General features: G+C 38.7%; 2 protein-coding genes across 3 annotated transcripts; one reads left to right on the top strand and one right to left on the bottom strand.

The window, feature by feature from the left end:
• Positions 1–5,630: 5,630 nt before the first annotated feature.
• On the bottom strand, positions 5,631–12,169 carry UXT (ubiquitously expressed prefoldin like chaperone). Of its 2 annotated transcripts, none has more exons than XM_072429570.1 (6): positions 12,036–12,169; positions 10,705–10,786; positions 8,659–8,726; positions 7,802–7,909; positions 7,642–7,705; positions 5,631–5,870 (listed from the first exon to the last, which is right to left on the bottom strand). In XM_072429570.1, exons 1-6 carry the CDS (start codon positions 12,095–12,097, stop codon positions 5,835–5,837), a joined length of 420 nt encoding a protein of 139 aa, XP_072285671.1. In that variant the 5' UTR covers positions 12,098–12,169; the 3' UTR covers positions 5,631–5,834. The 2 variants fall into 2 exon arrangements, with proteins under 2 accessions (XP_072285671.1, XP_072285672.1); XM_072429571.1 differs by having other exon boundaries at positions 12,002–12,059.
• Positions 12,154–16,304, top strand: LOC140343080 (ER membrane protein complex subunit 3-like). Its single transcript, XM_072429569.1, has 8 exons — positions 12,154–12,407; positions 13,495–13,552; positions 14,183–14,276; positions 14,771–14,875; positions 14,970–15,051; positions 15,138–15,217; positions 15,642–15,724; positions 16,109–16,304. Exons 1-8 carry the CDS (start codon positions 12,169–12,171, stop codon positions 16,208–16,210), a joined length of 843 nt encoding a protein of 280 aa, XP_072285670.1. The 5' UTR covers positions 12,154–12,168; the 3' UTR covers positions 16,211–16,304.
• Positions 16,305–20,472: the final 4,168 nt, after the last annotated feature.

Raw genomic sequence — 20,472 nt, 5'->3', positions numbered from 1 at the left:
AGCTCGCCAGTGTAAAGCTGCCGGGGATGCGCAGCTCTGGTCGCAAGCTCATCCAGTTGCTGCCTTTGAAGTTCTTTGAAGTTGTGTCTCCTTCACATGAAGTTCAGCCTTCATGTGAAGGAGACACAGGCAGCCCCGCCCCCATCTCATAGCACGAGCTTGGATTTCTGCCTGTGAATTGTATCCACCTCTAACTCTGTGTGTGAATTCTGCATCCTCACAGCTCTGTGTACAATCCTCCATATCTCCTAATATGTATGTCACAATGACCTGTAATTTTCAGGGTGTACAGGGGATCCTTTAGATTGGTACACCAGTAAACAGCTATTCAGGAAAAACCAAGTAAAAGTAGAAAAGTTACCCTGAACACACGTAAAATAAAATATTTTAACATTTAAGCCTTGTCCTATTCTTTAACACATATTTTAACCTTAGGGGTTTAATGTACCCCTGTACTCATTCCCCAGGGTGGTGTGGTAGAGATCTGGGAGTCTTCTTATTAACCTCCTGGGCGGTTACACAAATAAATCCACTGTATTGCATTCAATACAGTTATTTTGTATTGAATGCAATACAAATTGATTCGAATCGCACACCGGAAACGTCCTCGCACACCGACGTCACTGGGAACTCCCCGGTGACTCATCGAGTGCAGAGGAAGCCGGCCGGAGGAAGAAAGAAGACGGATATTGCAGAAAAGGACGACGCAGGACGCCGGCGGATCAGTTAAGTAGCGATTTACTATTACTTCCTATTGGTTTATATACCAAGACTCTACCAGTGTGACTCAGGGTTACTGCTTTCTGTACCTTTTTTCTACCCCGGGGTTACCGCCCAGGAGGTTAAAGGGGGCTTCCAGATTCCAAAGTCCTGCTAAAAACACTTTTAAAATACCCTATTGTTTTGAATAGAAACTTTCTTAAAAAGCTTACAATCAATTGTAAACGTGTTTCTAATTAATGATGTATATAAATATATAATATTTATAAATATAAATATATATGTGTATAAATACATAAATATAAATATGTATAAATATGTACATATACATATATATCTATAGAAGCAAACAAGAACTTGTGTGCCTGTGACTTTTGTTGAAAAAATCTAGTTCGCTGGCAAAAGTGAGTTCTCGCCCGCCAGAGCTCGCTGGAATTTATCACTAGGTGGATCCTCGGATCCGGCATTGTATGCATTTAAATAGGCGCCTATGTAAAGAGCTAAAATCAGTTAACTCTTTCTGAACCTAAAAATATTAGGTCATTTAAAAATATGCTTATTTCTCAGCTAATATAAATGTTTAAAACATTTGAACAGCCCAAACATTTTAATTTAGGGAAAGTGAAAGATGTGTGCCATTGTAATGATTTTTTAGGGGAACAGTGACTTTTAATGCAAGCTCGCCAGTGTCGAGATCCCGGAGATACGTGGCTCAGGGTGAGCTAGCATTTCAGTTGATACATGCCAGGTAAATACGGCTGCGTATTCTCGCCCCCGGAAAATAGCTTGATAAATAGGTTTTTGGTGTCTGATTCTGGATCGCGCGTACGCGAGCGAGCTTCCGATTTGGTTTGATGAATGGCCAATTATGGCAAAAGAGCACCCATGCTAATACAAATTTAGTTCTGTTTTACCTTATGTAGTTCCAGTGTCTTGAACAGCATTAATCACAATAGAACTTAACCTATTCCACAGTATCTAAACACAAAACCATAAATAACTGCAGTTTACTAGTTTTTAGATGTGATGGCTGCATTAGTTTTCTTTATCCAGGCATTTAATTCCCTTATTTTTACCTTCCTGTCCCAGGGTGACAATGCTCACCCACTGTTCAGTAGCATTGTCACCCCAGGTTGCTCTCTTGATTTGAACAAATCTTTTATCTTCAGTGCTAAGCAGAAAGTTTTTAACCAAAGTGTTCTGCACAGCATCACTTAACCCAAAGCAACCTTATCTCTTATCTCAGACCCTCCATCAAGGACAACAGTGATCAGAACAGAAGGCATGACTTAAGCTACGTACACACGTCAGATTTTTATCGCCCGATAATCGGCATCAGCCAATTATCGGGCGAAAATCTGCCGTGTGTACAGTTGGTGTCGTCCATCGTCTGGACGACCGACCTGCCGGATCCACGGACGATGGACGACAGCCGATCGTAATGAAAGGGAAGGGGAGAGCGCGCAGCAGGGTGCCGCTCCGTCGCTCTCCCCCTCCCCTCTCCATAGAGCATGAACGGTGCTGTATGTACAGCATCGTTCATGCATCGTGCACTCCCTTGTCGTTGGAAAGGATCGTGAAAGATCCTTTCCAACGACAAAAATTGGAAGTGTGTACGCAGCTTTAGGCACAATTAATAAGTCTACATGTTCCCCATACCCTTTCAAATCTTCTCTGGTCCACTTTTCACTTACTTCACTTTCACTTATTCACTGATTTTTGAAAGTTTTGACAATGTGGGATTAAATCTCTTGCATTGTGAGATTAAATTCTTACCTGTACCTAAACCCTTAATCTCTTTCTATTGAGTGATTTAGGGCAAGGCGACATGGGACAGTCAACACAAAGCTATTTTTAAAAGAAATTGCATTGCGAGAAATATCCCATTGCTTTCTGAAAATGTTATGTGTCACATTAGGATTTTAATTGCAGTATTTATAAAAATAAAATATGAGAGTAGAGATATACTTAAAATTTTGTAGCAGACAATACAGAATTATTCATCTCAGTCCTGTAAAAATTTTCCAGCAGTTTTTTCACTTTTGCATAGTGAACATTAGGCTTGCCTCCACTGTGTTGTAGACTGCAATAGACAAACAGTGTACAGTGCCATGCAAAGTATTTTCATATATCCATAGACCATTGGAACTTCAAGAATATCTTGATTTTGTACATAATTATACCATATTATTTATTCCAAATTGGATACCTCTGTTTCAGGCTTGTTGGCCATCATCATTGCAGTTGCATGGAAACTAGGAAAAGAGGCAGTGTGACATATGTTTTACAAGGGATCTACTGTCTTTCACACTAGTTTAGTGAAAACTTTCTAGGTTCCTTTCAGACCACATATCATTTCTGGTTATTTCTTTTTGGTAAAGTGTACAGATATCCAAACAGTACACTCCTTTTTTATTTTTTGCTCCCTTTTGATCTGCTAAATAGATCAATAAAGTGTTTTGTTATAGCTGCATAATAGTGTTTGTGTGTTTGTCAGCCCTGTTGAAAAAAAAAAAAAGAAAAATATAGTTAATTTTTTTGTTCTTAGATTTAGATACATTTCCCCCGTCGGATGTTTACTCGGATAAAACCTGTATTTTAATGTTTTCGACAATGCATTGTCATACCATGACATTCATTTTAAAGGATACCCCAACAAACTAAACAGACACACTTGTGTTGCTGCTTAACACAATGCACAGTGGGTCTTTACTTTCAATTATTCCATTACATTAGAAAAGTGGCCGTTGTTTATTCTGGTTACTGGGCAGCAACCAATCTTCACATCAATTACCGAAGTGCCTAGTTAGACAGGGAAAGCCTCACTCCCCCTATGTATTCTGCAGAACTAGTTTGACAGTTCAGTGCTACATTTACATTGCCTCATCTGTCTCTGATAGTACGTGATAGTAAGATGGCCGCAGCGGCGATCCACAATATACAGGTCTGTAACACATGGTTTGAGAAACACTATTCTATATGAATGTTTAGATCTGATTTAGAACACTGAGTCCAGAGACATACAACAAAAAAGTGAGGAATCTGAGTATATTTCATATGAAACCAAAATCACAAAGGCAGACATCTGAATCTTGTCTACAGCTTGTAATCCTTCTCATATTGGCCACCAGATGGTGCTACGGACTTGTTTAAATAACCCCCTCAGCGTTCTAATTCTGTTCATATTTCCACACAAAAAGCATTACATTTTTTTGCATGGAAATTCATTTTACATTGTAGGCCTACAATTCTTAGACATAACTCACCGAAATATGTCAAATATTTATTAAATTTATTAATAAACCCTAAATAAAAAACACAAAAATCTGTTAAAAAATAAAATAAAAAAATTGTTAAATATGTAATATAACTTCACAGTAGCTTGTATATATATATATATATATATATATATATATATAATTACATATATATTATATTATGATTTCCTTGTATTGTATTGAATCCAGTACAAAATTATTTGAATTTCCCGCTGCTCCTCTCGCCCGCACCAACCAACGCATGCTCTGACATCTCTGGGAAACCCCCAAGATCGTCTCTGGAGGAGACGTGTCCGGAGGAGCTGCAGGGACCAGCAAGACTCGGGGGGCGACAACGGAACAAGGTAAGTGGGTTTTTTCATGTTTTAGGCGACCCCGAATGTGACTCGGGATTACCACTTTTTGCACACTGGGGATTACCGCTTGGGGGGTTACCTTGTGCTAGTAACTTCTGTATACAGTATAGGTAGCAGTTTGGCCACCACTATAAATTTATATATAAAATCTGTAGGGTCTCAATACTTTTAAATGTGCCATTTTTAACCTTAGTTTTTTTTCTGAATCCCTGACCTGAAATAAGCATTCAGTACACCAAGTATGATGCTGACTTCCCGTCATAATACTGTAATTGATATTATTGTAAAAAAATATATATATAAATGATTTATATAGTGCTATCTAATCTTCTGTGGTAATGTACAGTGGAAATACATAGCACACACAATTACACTGTAGTTGACATTGCCCAATGGAAAATCCAACCTTTTGTACAATTAGTAGGAGAATTTTAAAAATGTTAGTGACCCAGAACAAGTAGACAGTTTGGGAAATTTAGTCCTTATATAAAAGGGTACTCTAACCAGCAAGGACACAGACAGCAACAACAAACTAAGAAATATTCTAACCATCTACTGCCCTCCGAAACTACAAAAAAAACTTTGGGGTCTTTATATAAAACAGTGAATCTGACATTTAGCACACATTCTCAGGCACAGAATCAATCACTCTCCTTGTAAACACTTGCATCCCCTACCTGATAATGTGTATTAAATGTCAAATTTACTGCTTCATATACAGCAGGTTTTAAGTGGACTTGGCCTAACCTTTCTGCAATATAAAAAAGGTTGAGCTGCCAGAACACTTCCTATATCAGAAACCAGAGATGGGAAATCAATAATGCCAACCTGACAAATTATCAAAACTATCTCCACCCTAAAAAAAATGTTTTGCCAAATAGTATAATGAATAAATCGCAGTAGTAAACAAGAAGGAAAAGCTAAGAGCCCCAAGAAATGCTCCAATAAACTGGAGGGCCCCCGAGATCTGAAAAACCAAATTCCGCCATGTTTGTCTTATGCAGGTCTACATTTTTGGTTTTTTTTTTCAGTGAATAGCAGTTGTGGCAGTTTTACATTTAGAATCACAGAGATCATCCAGAATTGACATGTGCATCTGACCACCAGTTGACCACCTAACAGCAGACCTACAGGAATGCAAAACTCATTGACAAGGGTCCAAAAAAGCATTGTATAAAATGTGTTTATATAAGGACACCTATGTGCGAGTTGTTATCCTTTGTGTGTAAGTAGACCAAAAAAAGAAGGCTTAGAGAAGCACCATCAGTCCAACAAATTCCTGGTTGATCTTGAATTTATTATGCTGTAGCACAGGTCCCTACACAAAATGCAACAAAAGCAATGAACTTGTAAACAGACTGTAGACAGGCACACTCATAAACGAGCCTACTAAGTTCATGTTTAGTTCCAAGTCACTATCATCCAGCAAAAATGATACAAGGGGACAAAACTTCTGATGCTGAATTGGTATGGTCTGAAATCACTCATTAGGCAGTTCCTGTAATTCCCGTAGACCCTGGAAAATTTAAAGAAGTATTAATATAAGTATTAAAAATAAATTATTTTGGCTAAAAGCACATTTATGTAATCACTGTATGCAGTTTATAATGTGAAAGCTAGCTATGACCATAAATATATATAAGAGAATGTAAGGAAAAAAAAATCTTCCCCATGAAAAGGCAAATCACCTCTTGGGGCCTTTGTCAGGGGTCTTTGTTTGCATTAGATGGATTTTACTTAAATATTTAAGGAGAGCAGGTTCAAAGGAGGTTAACATGTGCAGGTAATGTCAACAATACAGACAGTTGACAATGGATTAAGTGTCCCCATTTGAAGATCTCCCTAAGCTCAAAGTCCATCAAGACAAAAAAGAGAAGGCAATTCTCCATAGAATGTGCAGACAGCAATAAAGGCTTGAAAAAAAGTTCTAATCATTCCCAAAACTCTAACTAATAAGGGTTTGGAAAGAAATATACTTTAAGCTTCTGCTCCTCCTCGATCGATTTGGGTTTAAATACCCAGTGTTGGCAGCATACAGAAGAGTCAGACCCCTACTCCCACAGAGGCCCAAAGTCTTCAGTATTCCAGCAACTTTGCCAGCACACCACTCCAATCGACAGCTGTCTTGATTACTGAAAAGGACGGTTGATTGGTACAATGTGCAGAATGGGGGAAAGGGGTATCAGATTTCTGCAATGAGTGTAAGAGCAGCTATTACAATTCTCTATGTGTTGCCAGCACAGAGTAACTTAATTCCAGCTGAATTATTTATTAACTAATAATAAACTAAAACAGCATTTTATTTATTTGACACACATTGCAAAGAAATATTATAGTGCTGTACACACAGCTTGGAGGATGAGCAAGTGGCAATTGTGCTTTCCTGACCGCTGTGCTTTGCTCAATAAGAAAGTACAGCTGTTGTCTTTGATCCACCTGAATCGTTTGATGAACAATGCTGGAGGACCACCAGAGATGATTGTGATTGTTCATCTGAGAACACAATAGAGCTAGAGCAGGGGTGTCAAACTCTGGCCCGCAACATCCTTTTTTTTGACCCTAAATATGTACTGCAGCTGGTTCGCCGCTGCATTAAAATAGTGCCGCCATTAAAATTCCTGGCATCATTTGCATCTATAGACCAGGGGGCTCTCTGCCTATGTGTGGCTCCGCATTGGACTGTTTCATAGACACAAGTAATGGCGGGAATATTAGTAGCAGCGCTATTTGGCCGCTTCTGGCATTTCCAGCACTCCCCCTCAGCTGTACTTTTCCTTGCTACTCCAAGGCATGGATTTTCATAGAATAAAATTGTTATTATTATTGATAGCCTGTGCAAAAAGGTTACCATTGAAATTTAACTCAGAAGGCTACAAATAGAGAAAGAGGCATACGATTTTTTCTTAAATAAAATTGAAAAACAATTCCTATGCCTCTTTCTCTATTATAGGCTTGTTCCAGATTGAATTTGAAGCAAATGATTTTTCTTTGTTTACTGTAAATTGTGCAAAACACTGTTTTGTGTATGTTAGTTATATTTATTTCTCTTTCCAAGTTTTTGGCATAATTTGTATATTTAAATCTAAATCTTTATCTAAAATAAAGAATGTTAAAAAAAGAATGTGAAGCAAAACCTCTTTGTTTCCATATGAAAAGGTTTTATATCTAATGAGAAGGAGAAACTTCCTCAATTTTGTCTAAGTTTTTATTTAGGCCCACAGTGTATTTGAGTTTGACACCCCTGTTCTAGAGTGTGTATGCAGTTTTAGACAGAGCCTAATTCTTACCTCTAAGACCAGTCTTATATGGGCCTTAATATTTGCAGCATCCTTGGTTAGATTTTCACTAATTCTGCAAAATAAAATATTAACTTATATATAAATTAAAAAGGTACAAAGCCACAAAACACACACTTTGTATAATGAGTACTGTCACAGCTTTCCTTACTGAGTTAGCATCTTGTTCTTTTTTTCAATAAATTTTAGGGCTTCGTCCAGCGTCAGTTCGGCAAAAAATCCAAAACCCAATGCCAGGCATATCTTTGATGAATCTGGACTGGCAAAAATACATATGAATTACATTACTTACAGAAAACAGACTCTAAAGAAATTCTTGATCATAAGCTTAGCGCATGAACATGAGTCTAACAAGCTGAAGCTGTTACTGCAATGTATTAAAGCCCATACAGACGTGAAATATTTTTGCTACAAATTACTGAAATAATGATTGTTTCCAGCTGTGATGGAACATACAAGCACTGTATAGACAGGGCTCTTCTGTTTCAAGGAGAGGGTAGGACAACCAGGAGGCACTTCACTGCATTCCCCCTATTGGAAAACAATTGTGGTCATCCCTATCAGTCAGTAAGTGTTTCCAGGTTTGATGGATCACCCAGCTTAACTGTGGAAAGTGTATCCTCTCCAGCCTTGGAGAACTTTAATAAATCAGGCCCATTATAAATTATGATTCATCACACATTTACATTTACTGGAGCTGTGATGTGTTACCATAGAGTTGTAGATATGATGACATGTCCTGGACCTGAGTTAATTCCAGACATGGTAAAAAAAACAAAAAAGTAGTATTATAAGCCCCAAGAGAATCTTTTGGTCTTCTGGAAAGCCTTGGGGACTTGGCTGAGAAAGTCTGCTAGAAATGACAGGTACTCAGCATGCAGAATTTAATGATGTTGTTGAAGTATGACAACTGAAATGGTATTTATTGCAATGTTCAGCACAGACCCTTTCTATACCCCAACATACAAACAGAAATCACATACATTCACAACAGTAAAGAATACCTACACTTCAGCGTTCACGTAAAAGTTACAGCCCAAATCAACTTGTGTTTTTAAAGGTCCCGACTCTAAGTCCTGTATTGAGAAAATAAGTTAAAAGTCAAATACTATACCAGGATAAAGTCAAATCAATAAAAGTTTAGCCTCATCCAAAACTCATACTTTAGTTCTTGGTCAATGCATGGAAATTATTATATGAAGTGAGGTTTTTAACATTAAATCCACTTTAAGGGGAAATTATAGGTTTTTGATTTACTTTTTTTACCAGCCTATAAGTTTTATATTATATACTATTTTGGTTCAGCAAATAAACATTTAATACAGGACAAATGTTTAAATCACTGTGCATTAGCAAAATATACAGTAGATTGGAAGCTGCTTATAGAAGAAGGGGAAGAATCACTGGTATAAACCATTTGCTTGGGTGTGTGAATTGCAGTTTGAGCTACCAAGCCTAAAGCTCCACCTGCTGACAGGATAAGACAGTACAAATTTTTCATGTGGAATAGTTTATATTTACCTTAAAAAAAAGATTTTAGGAGTTATATTTTTTTTTTTTGCCTTGATAAAAGTGCATATATACAACTTTCCTTTTAAAGTGAGTCTGTGCTTTGTTAGTTGCACCTTACACAGGTTACAGATATCCATTTGAAAGCGGTGGTTGGACTAGCATTGTCACATAGAAAGGCTATGACATTTCCTTCAGCTTCCAAAGCTGTATGGAACAGCAGAAATTTGAAAGCAAAGTAAGTATAAAATTAGTGGAAATTTTTTGCCAAAGTTTATGTTTTTTACCTGATTGGACAGATTGCTTTTGGCAGTCAGAAACAAACAAGGTTAATTGAATGGATGGCAGACAAGAACATCAGGGATTGGCCCAGAATTGCAAATGGACCTGCTAAGACTTTCGAATAGGAGTTAGCTTTTCTAAAACTCAGCAAGGTGCAATCAGGGTGAACCCCAATGTGCAAGTACACTGGCAGACACGTCACACGGCATCAAATATTTCAAGGAAAGTGCACTTTCTACCTAAACATACTGTGAGCAACAATGTTTACATTCTCCTAGTAAAATTCTCCTAGTACTAGCTATGTCTCCTCAGGCATCTACTGCTGAGATGCCTATGGTGTCTCCTCTGGTGTCTTCTATCTAGATGTTTATGGTGTCTCCTGAATAGATGTCTATGTTGTCTCCTCATGAGACTTCTGCCTACGTGTCTATGGTAAATGTCTATGCCTAAATGTCTCTTCAGGCAACTCCTGAATAGATGTCTATGGTCTCTTCTCATGTGACTTCATCCTACATGTCTATGGTAGATGTCTATGTCTTTTCAGGCATCTCCTGCTTGAACATATATGGTGTCTCCTCAAGTGGTGTACAGATTAAAACATGAAAAACCTAAACATGTTAAAGATCTATGTTTTGTGAGTACCTAACTAGATATAAATTGAACAAACTAAGTCCTGCCTCAGGTGGATAAACAGACAACGATCTAATTTTTTTTTTCATAAAGGTGTAAGAATCTTTTAAAAAAATAAGGAAGGTTTTGTAATGGACATTTCACCCTCCTTTAGTGCCTTGCATAGAGTATTGTTGGTGAGCTAGGGCAGGAGACAGAGCAGCCTCTACCTAGATGTCTATTATTTCTCCTTAGCCATCTCCTGTTCAGGTTTCTATGGTGTTTCCTGTCTATAAGTCTATACTGTCTCCTGCCTTGACCTTTATTGTGTCTCCTATAGCCTCCCCTGCCTAAATGTCTATGATGTCTTCTTGTGTGAATCTTCTCTGGATGAAGACCAACTACATGAGGCAGGCAGTGCAAACACTGCGGTGGGGTAAGGCATATAGATTAATATGCATCTGGGGTGAGGGAAGTTGGGGTACTTGAGGTCATGAGGGAAGACATAAAGATACATTTATTTTGATGTTCACAAACTGTACAGATAGACTAACAGATAGAGGGATAGACAGACAGACAGACAGACAGACAGATAGAAGCACTTCAGAGGGAGTGGACTAAAGTCTTGTAAGATATCCACCACCATGCTATTACCTGTAATCTCTCAATGATGTTCTTCAGCTGCAGGTACTGGCTGATCTTCTCATAGACGCTGTCCCGGTTCTCCAACACTCTCCTGTGATAAAAACAATTAGAAAATAATTACCTCCGGTTCTGAAACATGATAAATACTGAACAGAAATTGCATGCAGAACCCTCTACATGGAGAAACCTGATTGAGTCTTTAGGGCATTGTGTAATCATCTATCTGGCCATAGTTTTCAGTTCCTTCACAGACAGCCGGATGCTCACTATTAAGACATGAAGGGCGTGTTCCTGCCCTTAGGGCTCTCCTAAACCCCCCCCAATCACCTAATGAAGCCATAAGAACAGGTAGTAAGGTGGAGAGGTGCCACCCTGTCCTTGGTTAGCGAGCAGCTAATCACCAGACAAACATGGGAATAAAGGGGGTGGGTGGTGAGACTGATCTACTGACCAGTATTGAGTCCGAGTATTATAACAGCCAGGGAATACACATTTTTAGGAAGAAGTATTGTCATGTGTCTATTTTCTAATATATCTTTGGTATAATGGAGCAGCTCTACCTCCCAGGCTGCCTGTGTGCTATTGTTCACTTGTATTCTCTCCTTGTTAGGTCAGGCTGTAGGGCCCTGGACCACACATATGTGTAATTATTATAAGGAGCTTGAACAATCAGATTGTATCATGTATGTTAGTTTATAGATCAATCAGATTGTATCACGAGGCCACCATGGAATCCATGGACAGCAGTGAGGTGACAGCCTATTTAAAACAAGTCATATGTGTCATCTCCCATCCATCTATCTCATTGGGTTATTTTGAAAGCCCCAGGATCATTAGCATTGCTATCTATATGGGGCAGTACTTATCTGAGGTCTAATGATCGTACTAATTCAGGGTACCTAACTTCATCCAACAGTGCCCTTGGCTTCTTTTAGAAAGTCACCATCTCCATCAAAAGCACACATATCTTGCCATAATTAAAGTTTTTGATTGGTCTAATTATTTAGGAGCACAGAGTGCTACCAATTGATTTAATCAACTACAATCTGTCAGACTGAGGTAGCGTAGGTTTGTACAGTCCAGTGCAAATCCAGGGGTGCTCAACACGTGGATTGCGATCTAGCGGTGGATCGCAAAGGCAAACGTTGTTGGTAAATCATTTTGAAAGTAGCTCGCAGGCTAAAAAAGTGTGGGCACACCTGGTCCAATCTGTATGTGTATGGCCACCTCTGGCCAATAAGAGGCCACGTGCAAAATAATAAATAAGGTCACGTGCTCCTATGTAAAGAGGGGGAAATGGAGATACCACGTGGCAGGGAGGGAGGTCATGTGCTTCACACCTCAGGTCTCGCTGAAGGGTGTCAGTCACGAAAGCTTCGTATCTCAGCACCTTCTCCTCCATGGTACAAGCAGCCTACGGGCCACTTCCGGACGCAACGTTAGACGCAGTGACGTGAGCGGCACCTGGCGGCCATGTTGGTATCTGGCGGAAGCCCTACCATTGTGTCGGATGTGATAAGAAGCATTGTCCGGTTTCCGGTGGTTGGTCTTGACAAGATGGCGACACCTGAGTTGCTTCTGGATTCCAGCATTCGGCTGTGGGTTGTACTGCCCATTGTCTTTATAACCTTTTTTAGCGGTCTCCTTCGTCATCATGTTACCCGTCTGCTACAGGGGGAGAAGAAGACCGAGTTGGAGCCTCTTAGCGACAGGTGGGGTGTCAGGAAGGCCTTTGCGTATGTCTGAGGACCTTTGTGCTCGCTGAGTGGCTAAGGCTTTTAGGTTGGTGATCCTAAGCCGGTTAGAATGGTGCGGATCTGCCAAGGGTTCTCCATTAATATATATATATATATAAAATAGGTCCTATAAAATTACTGGGGACCCGGATCTTTCACAGCTGCCCTCCCGCACTTACCATTTGTTTTCCCTGTGGTATGTTGGGTAACACAGGGCTGTCTGTTTGCCTGGTTCATTGTGGATCCTGGGGCAATTAAACTGACTACAATTGCCCATGAGTATGTATTAGGGGCTATAATATGGCTTGGGGGGGCTATAATATGGCTGGGGGGGGGGGCATTTGAGCTTTCAAAGCTTTCCTTCTATTCTTGCCATATAGGGACCCTTTCAGTAATGTATTCCTGGCCCCAGAATGGCCAGAGTTTTTAAGCTGCCCCCAGTCATGGCCCCTATGTGTGGCCCCTGGTTTGCCTTGCATGTCATGGGGGCTGTAAAGAAGCTAGAGGGCCCCTAAGTTGTTACAGCTCTGCTCATGCTTTTGCCCATTGTGACTGCTAGAATATGTAATCTTACCACAAGTCTCGGTAAGACCTGGAGGTATTTGAGCTGCCTTCCCTCCTGGCCTTGTGTGCGGATCTATTTAGTGGCACTTTAATTATTTCAGCAAAACTACTATAAAGAAATTAGGTGAAGGTCTTGATATGGCCCCTTAGCTGTTCAGTCATATCTGGCCCCTGGGCGTTTAGACATATGAGGTATGGATAATATATGGTATGAGGGTGCTCAACCTTGGGTGTAGCACCTAATATGTAATGCAACTAAAGGCCATCAGAGGCTGTGGAGACTAATAGAGATCAGAACAATTGCAGCCCCTTTACAAATCAATGCTCCTACTTCTAGTGCTAACTGCTGATATCTGAGGGCAAATAGGGTAAATTTTCCTAGCGTGGACAATAATGTTAGACGTCATTCTAGCTAATTTATGAGAACTCTGAATGTGCCTCTGACTGTTTAAAATACTTTGCTCAGCCTTTTTTACCTTTATAACATTTTTTCATTCAGCCAGGTGCTGATAAGAAGCCGCATCCTCAGGGAAAATGGCAAATACATCCCCCGACAGGTGAGTTTTAACCTAAAAAAAAAAAAAAAAATACATGCTGGCACACAAAAACAGTCGCACAATCTTTTTGTGCACTGTAGTTAAAGGTTACCTGCTTTCTCTATCTGTGTAGCTGACATAGCTAATGCAGATGTCAAATACTTTTTTTAAAGGGAGACATAGAGACTGCTGTTACTGACCTGTTCTGCAAATGTTCCATCTCTGAATGTCATATGACGTATATAGTGTCTCCTTGAATAAGTATCCAGATTGGGACTTAAAGTTTTCAAGTTCACTGATGTGCATACTGGCCTTGGTGCAGTGACTTATGAAATAATTAAACTGTTGGATTGGCAATAAAGCCAGGCAATTGACCTTTTTAGAAGGAGGTCAGAGATGGCAGCTCTCTAATTATGCTAAGTACTTGCCTCCATTCCAGCAATTCCGCATGGACAGGCTTCCTTGTAAACACCAACATCTTTGCTGGTCGCCTTCTGGGTTTGGCATTTTTTGCCTTCTTAATAGGCCAGCCTGGCATGGAAATGTATTCATCACAGCATCAAAGTGTGCTAAGATTGGATTCTGATTTGATTTTGTACATGTAGGTGCTGCAAGCTCTGTGTCAATAACTTTTTCAAATTTTCTTCACAGTCATTTCTCATGAGGAAGTTCTATTTTAATGATGCAGAAACTGGGTTTTTTAAGAAAACCAAAAGGAAAGTCACTCCTAAGAACCCAATGACAGGTAAGTATCTGGATACCTTTAACTCTTTAGAGAACATATATTTAATGCAAAACGGTAACCTTGCCAGAGGAACCCGATCACATGCGTTAATTCTGTAAATTGAGTCTGTTCTTTGGAAGTACAGAGCAAAGCAGCATATTCAATTTTTAATCATTCCCTGCAGCATCTAATGTTAAAAAAAAAAAAGACAAGAGTATTTGTCAGGGGATATCCAGGAAATAAGGTGAACCTGTTGTGTTTCCTTGTATGTGCAAAGCATGGGGTTGCTTCAAGGAGACACTGTGATTTTGATTAAAAAAAAAGCAAGCATCTGAATATTTTTATTTCTAAAAAGTATGTATTTGCTTACCTATTTAGGTTTACTTGATTTTTCTAAACTTTACACTTAAGTCCGAATGTTTGGGTTACCAGTAAATGTAAACTTGACAGTTGCTGAACCTGCTCATATCTTGAGAGTGCTTGAAGTATCCAACATGACAATTCTTTCTCTGCAGATCCCAGCATGATGACAGAAATGATGAAAGGTAACTTGACCAATGTTTTACCAATGATCCTAATTGGAGGTTGGATCAACTGGGCTTTCTCTGGCTTTCTTACAAGTGAGTGATATTCATGTTTTATTAAGCAGTCCACACTCCAAGCTTTACTGCAGTTCAGCGAGGTAGTTAATTTTTTTTCTTTTTTTTTTGTTAGCTAAAGTTCCTTTCCCCTTAACATTACGGTTCAAGCCAATGTTACAGCGCGGGATTGAGCTTGTCTCACTGGATGCTTCCTGGTGAGATATATATTCATTTTTTTTTAATGTTTTTTTGTTTAATCATAATAGATTTTATTTACAATTTGACCTGTATTTACTTGTAGGGTCAGTTCTGCATCCTGGTATTTCCTCAATGTATTTGGTTTGCGTAGTATGTACACACTAATTTTGGGACAGGACAATGGTAAGTACAGGATAATTGGATAAAAATACATCTTGCCAGACAACGTATCAGTATAAATGATATATATATTTGAAAAAAAAAAAATATTTAGATTTATGCAGATTTTGTTGATATGCAGATCTGTATATAGTAATTTACTATATATAAAAAACATTGTACATCTTTTAGTATAGTTGTTGGTTCATTTTAACCTGCTTAATATTGTACATATTGAAAATTGGTGACAATGAACAATCCTAATCTTTGTTTCCTGCTTTGTAAGTTCATGGAATGCTACAGGGACATTTTTACATGACCGGTATAAGTTCCTGCAACCCACGTATTAGATCACATAAATTTCTAATACTATGAATCAGTACCAGGTGGTTGGGGTGTTCCTAATTAATGCTGTAACTTGCTTACAAAAACATGTCTGTCTTTGTAGCTGCAGATCAAAGTCGGATAATGCAAGACCAGATGACTGGAGCAGCCATGTCGGTGCCCCCGGATTCTAATAAAGCTTTTAAAGTAAGTACCTTAGCCTTTTTTTTTTTTTTTTTCACGTTTTAGGTTCCAACACAGATTATTGCATGTGTTTACTCAGAAATAGTGAAAAGTGGGAGAATACATTTATTTAGTCTGAAATGTTCCCCTATTACTAAAATAATTCCTGTTCATTGCTAACATCTTCTTAAAATGCTGTTTTAATGTTCAGTGCAGAGTCCTGGACCTGGAACAATTGCAAGGTCAGAAATTTAAACAATTTTATCAGAGTCTGATAGCTAACAGCTTTAGCAAAATGTTAGCTAATCAAATCAAAGCTGAGGAATAGAAAGGTCATTAAAAACACATTGTACAATGCCCTGTTTATAGTAAAACCTGAAACTTTTTAACAACTTTTTTTTTTCCTAGGCTGAATGGGAAGCCATGGAGATAACGGAGCACCAGTGGGCTCTGGAGAATGTAGAGGAAGAGCTGATCTCTAAAGACCTGGTCTTGGATTACAGCAAGTGATCAATCTGCGCAGCCAAAAGAGATTCCTTAATCAGAGTATTTTTCTTACTTACTAGTGCCATAAACTAATGAATAAAATAATTTATAGGGGAAATTTATGTGATGTGCTGTTAAATATTTTACAGTGCATACAGTTTTGTGCTGTGTGGTATGTATATATGTATGTTTGTGGTATGTATGTATGTATGTATATATGTATGTGTGTGGTATGTATGTATGTATATATGTATGTGTGTATATCTCCTAAAATTACTACATACTAGGTAAGGAGGTTTGTGTTTCCACCACTTTATGCTGTTACTTGCTTACCTCCAAGGAAAACCTATGCTCAGGCATAGGATGCAGCATGTAACTTGCATCTCTATCTCCCACAACACAGCTTTTCTTGCCAGTAACATGGGGCAAAATGAGGAGCCTTGTTCCTTTATAAACTGTTACGTAGAATTTGCACAACTTGCTCATGCAGGAGCAAACCTAAGCAGTATTTGTATAATGTGTATATAACCATGCTCTTCAAACTTCTTCACTGCAAAACTAAAGAATTCTGGTAGTTAGAGGGTTTATCTTTCCAGCATCCAATCTTTTTTTCTTTATGTAGAAATAAAAATCTAGAGGTAAATGGTTCCTTTTCCATTCCAAAATGGATTGAGAAAGGATTGCACAATAACAGAAATACCACCCCAGGGAATGGATCCAAAATAAAAAGGAACGGGTCATGTCCTTTTGTATGACTTAGGACGAGGAGGTTCTCAAATATTGCCAAAACACAGCTTTGCTTCTTGCTTGTTTTTAGGTAAGTCATTTTGTGAAATTTGGCATGACTCTGCAGTCTGTATTGCCACTTAAATTGTAATTCTATCATAATATGCTATAAGGAAGCTATGGTACTAACGGGAACGTCCTATTGCATCAGTCATGTTTTCCTGGTTTAGACCTCCTCTCCCATAATCTGCTAAGAAGAAAAAGGTATTTGAATATTTTCCAAAATGTTAAGTGAGACATAATCCTGCCCCTGTACAAAGCATCGGTCAGACCTCTTTTGGAATAGATATTGTGGAATTGGGGAGAGCGCTAATAAAAGGAATGAAGGAGCTCAGCTTTGAGGAGAGATTAGCTGAACTGAATCTATTCTCCCTTGAGAAGAGATGTTTAAGGGGGGATATGATCATCCTGTATAAACGGTCCATATAGAGAACTTTCTTCCAGATAAGGAAGGAATTCTTCAATGAAATGTCTGTGAAAATGTGGAATCGGCTCCCTCAGGAAGTAGTTTCAGCAAGTACTATAGAGTGTTTAAGGAAAAAGCTAAATGTATTTCTAGAAGCACAGAGTACAACTGGGTAATAAAGCTTTCACTTAAAGAGACTGTTGATCCAGGGAACATATGATTGCCTCACAGGTTCAGGAAGGAATTTTTTACTGTTGGAGCAAATTGAACTAAGGGTTTTAAACTTTTGTTTGCCTTCCTCTGCATCAACTATGTCTATACGGTTTTTATGACAGGACAATATGTTTATTTCTCTAGTGGTTGAACTTGAAATTTACTTTTTTTTTTAACCTATGTGCTTGACATATATGCTTATTTGACCTGCAGCACCATGTGTATACAATACCACTAATTGAATACTTGTGGACCACCACCAAGCAATGGGAATTCAGACCAACATTTACCACAATTAGCCAACCAAAGAATTTATATATATTACAAAACCTATTTTATTAAATATCAATAAAGTCAGACCTAAAAATAAAATCAATATACATAGCACAGAACCTCCTATTTGAGTATACCCTCACAGGAGGTTTAGTATATATATTGATTTTATGCTTTACGTCAGATTTTATTGATATTTAATAAAATAAGTTTTGTAATGTATAGAAATTCTTTGGTTGGCTTATTTTGGTAAATGCTGGCCTGAAAAGTCCTATTGCTTAGTGGTGTTCTACAAATTTACATTTTGTAGAAGTTGGATATCTTTATATACATTACCCCTAAACTACAGTTTGCCAGAAACTACATAAAATACAGCAAGCAGTATTGTTTCTGCACTGCTTTTAAAACGTGCAGGAATTATATACTACTTTTTCCGCAACTGAAATTATATTAGATTTATGTGAAGTCTAGAACTACATGTACATGAAAGGACAACTTCTACCACACTTCTAGCACTCAATGATGTACCTCATATTGTACCTACAGCCCAGGTGCCTTTTATGACACTGATTTGCATAATAGGTGTGGTTTATCCTGGAAAATGTCATTCCTAACTCCCAATATAAAGCAGCTGCTGAAGATTCATGTTATTTCCAAAAATGGAAATATGGTTTTGTTAGGTGCATCTTTAAGTGCATTTTCTAATTTTAAACCTGTCAAGAAAAATAAGGAACTAGACCCATAATTCCCCCCAGAAGGATTTGGCCAGTTGCTTCTTCACCCAGCTGCCATGCCTCCCCAGCCCACCTCTCACTTGCAGCTCGAATCCTCAATCAATCTCAGTGAGGCTGCTCTGTGCTCCGCTGTCATGTGTCCAGAGGATTGCTGCTGCCTGTGAAAGCTCAACACACAGTTCAGCCTTGATGAGAGTGGCACACAGGCAGTGCCGCCTCCATTTAATAGCACAAGCTAGAAAACAAAAGCTGCTTCTAAATGTAACTGCTCAAGTGGGTGTGTATGTGTGCAAACCGGGGACCCCAAGGGCAATATACATAGCAAGGAGCTTTGGGATGGGTATACCTACCTGTCACAAATCTGTAACTGTCAAACTATGCTACCCTGTCTGCTTCTCTACAAAACCAAAAATATAGGTGCAAGTGTAGGACACCTTTGGGGAACTCCCCCTATAACTTTATTACCATGGCATCATTAGAACAAAAAATTCTGCCCATCAAAATGGGATGCCCTGTTACACATTCCTGTGCACTTGAACCCCATTTTCCCTGGAATGGGGAGGGGTAAGAAACCAAAAATGTATAGGTAACATCTGTGGCTAACATCTCCTAAAATTTCAACACTATGACATCATTAGAACATAAACTCTGCCACTAAAACAAATAGGGTTCAGGTAGTGAAAAGGTACAGACGTGTGCCACAAGTGTCCCCCACTTGCACCTTTTTTTTGTTTTCATTTACCTCTCCATTCTAGAGAAATTGAGGTTCAAGGTAGAGCAGACAGGGTAACATAGTATGACAATTACAGCTTTATGAAAGGTAGGTATAAATTTAGGGCCCCCGCCCAAATGCTTTTTCTATGTGCGTGACACCTGGGGTCCCACAATTTGCATTTCCAACTTTGGGCCCTTAGACGAATTCCCTTTTTAAACAGCAACCTCAATGTTCAGTTTTCACAAGTTTTAACCCTGTGAACCCTATATCTTAAAATTCTTTAAAAAAATTGGTCACCAGTAACTATAAGGGTCCCCTGTGAAGCCTAAAACTTTGTCATTAAGACTAAAGGTTTAGGAGATATGAGGTTTGAACACGGTTGTTAGGCTGCAGAATATGACAAGCAGTTTTTACACACACACAGCTGTCATAGTGCTGCTGAGCCAGTGTGGGACTCCCTTGTTCATTTTGTAAACGGATCAAGTGAAAAAAATTCATAAAAGTTCACTTTAACCAAATATAGCCTCAAGCACATCTGAAGTTAGGCTAATTCACACTGGCAGTAAGGCTGCCTTTGCTGCATTGACCCCTTCCTCTCACCAGCAACCACTGCTGCATATGAAAAAGCCAAGCTCTTACCACCGGTTACAAATCCCAGGTGCCCAGCATTTACCAATTAGTCACTCAGGAGTGGTATATGGCAGTTTATTTTTTGCTGCTAATGTGAAATAAGCCTAATTTGTTACACCAGATTCATTATATTATTACATGGGACAGTCTTAAACCATAGAACGCTAGGAAGTTTGGTCATAATACACAGCACTGGACAGTTGGGGTATAATACATAGGATAAAATAATTGGATATACTAATGGGGCAGGTATTAGAAAGTTGGAACAAAGTATAAGGGTTAGGTAGAACACTGATCACATTTTAGGGTTACTGGATACCTACGGCATGAGCAACTGAGAGCACACTAAACATGGAGCTAAACCTTCTAAAAATTGATTGGTTGACCAAAAACAACCCCACAGCAAGTTACGTCACTACTCCTGGTTCCTCACATACATTTTGTAATAAATTTGTATTAGAATGTAGTGAATCCAGAAGATCAGCACTATGACCACAAGGATTTTCAAAAGGATATCAGAAATACTGCT

The sequence above is a fragment of the Pyxicephalus adspersus genome, chromosome Z (genome assembly GCF_032062135.1).
Source record: "Pyxicephalus adspersus chromosome Z, UCB_Pads_2.0, whole genome shotgun sequence".
In the NCBI taxonomy this organism is placed as follows: Eukaryota; Metazoa; Chordata; class Amphibia; order Anura; family Pyxicephalidae; genus Pyxicephalus; species Pyxicephalus adspersus.
This window is presented reverse-complemented; position numbering and strand designations above follow the sequence as displayed.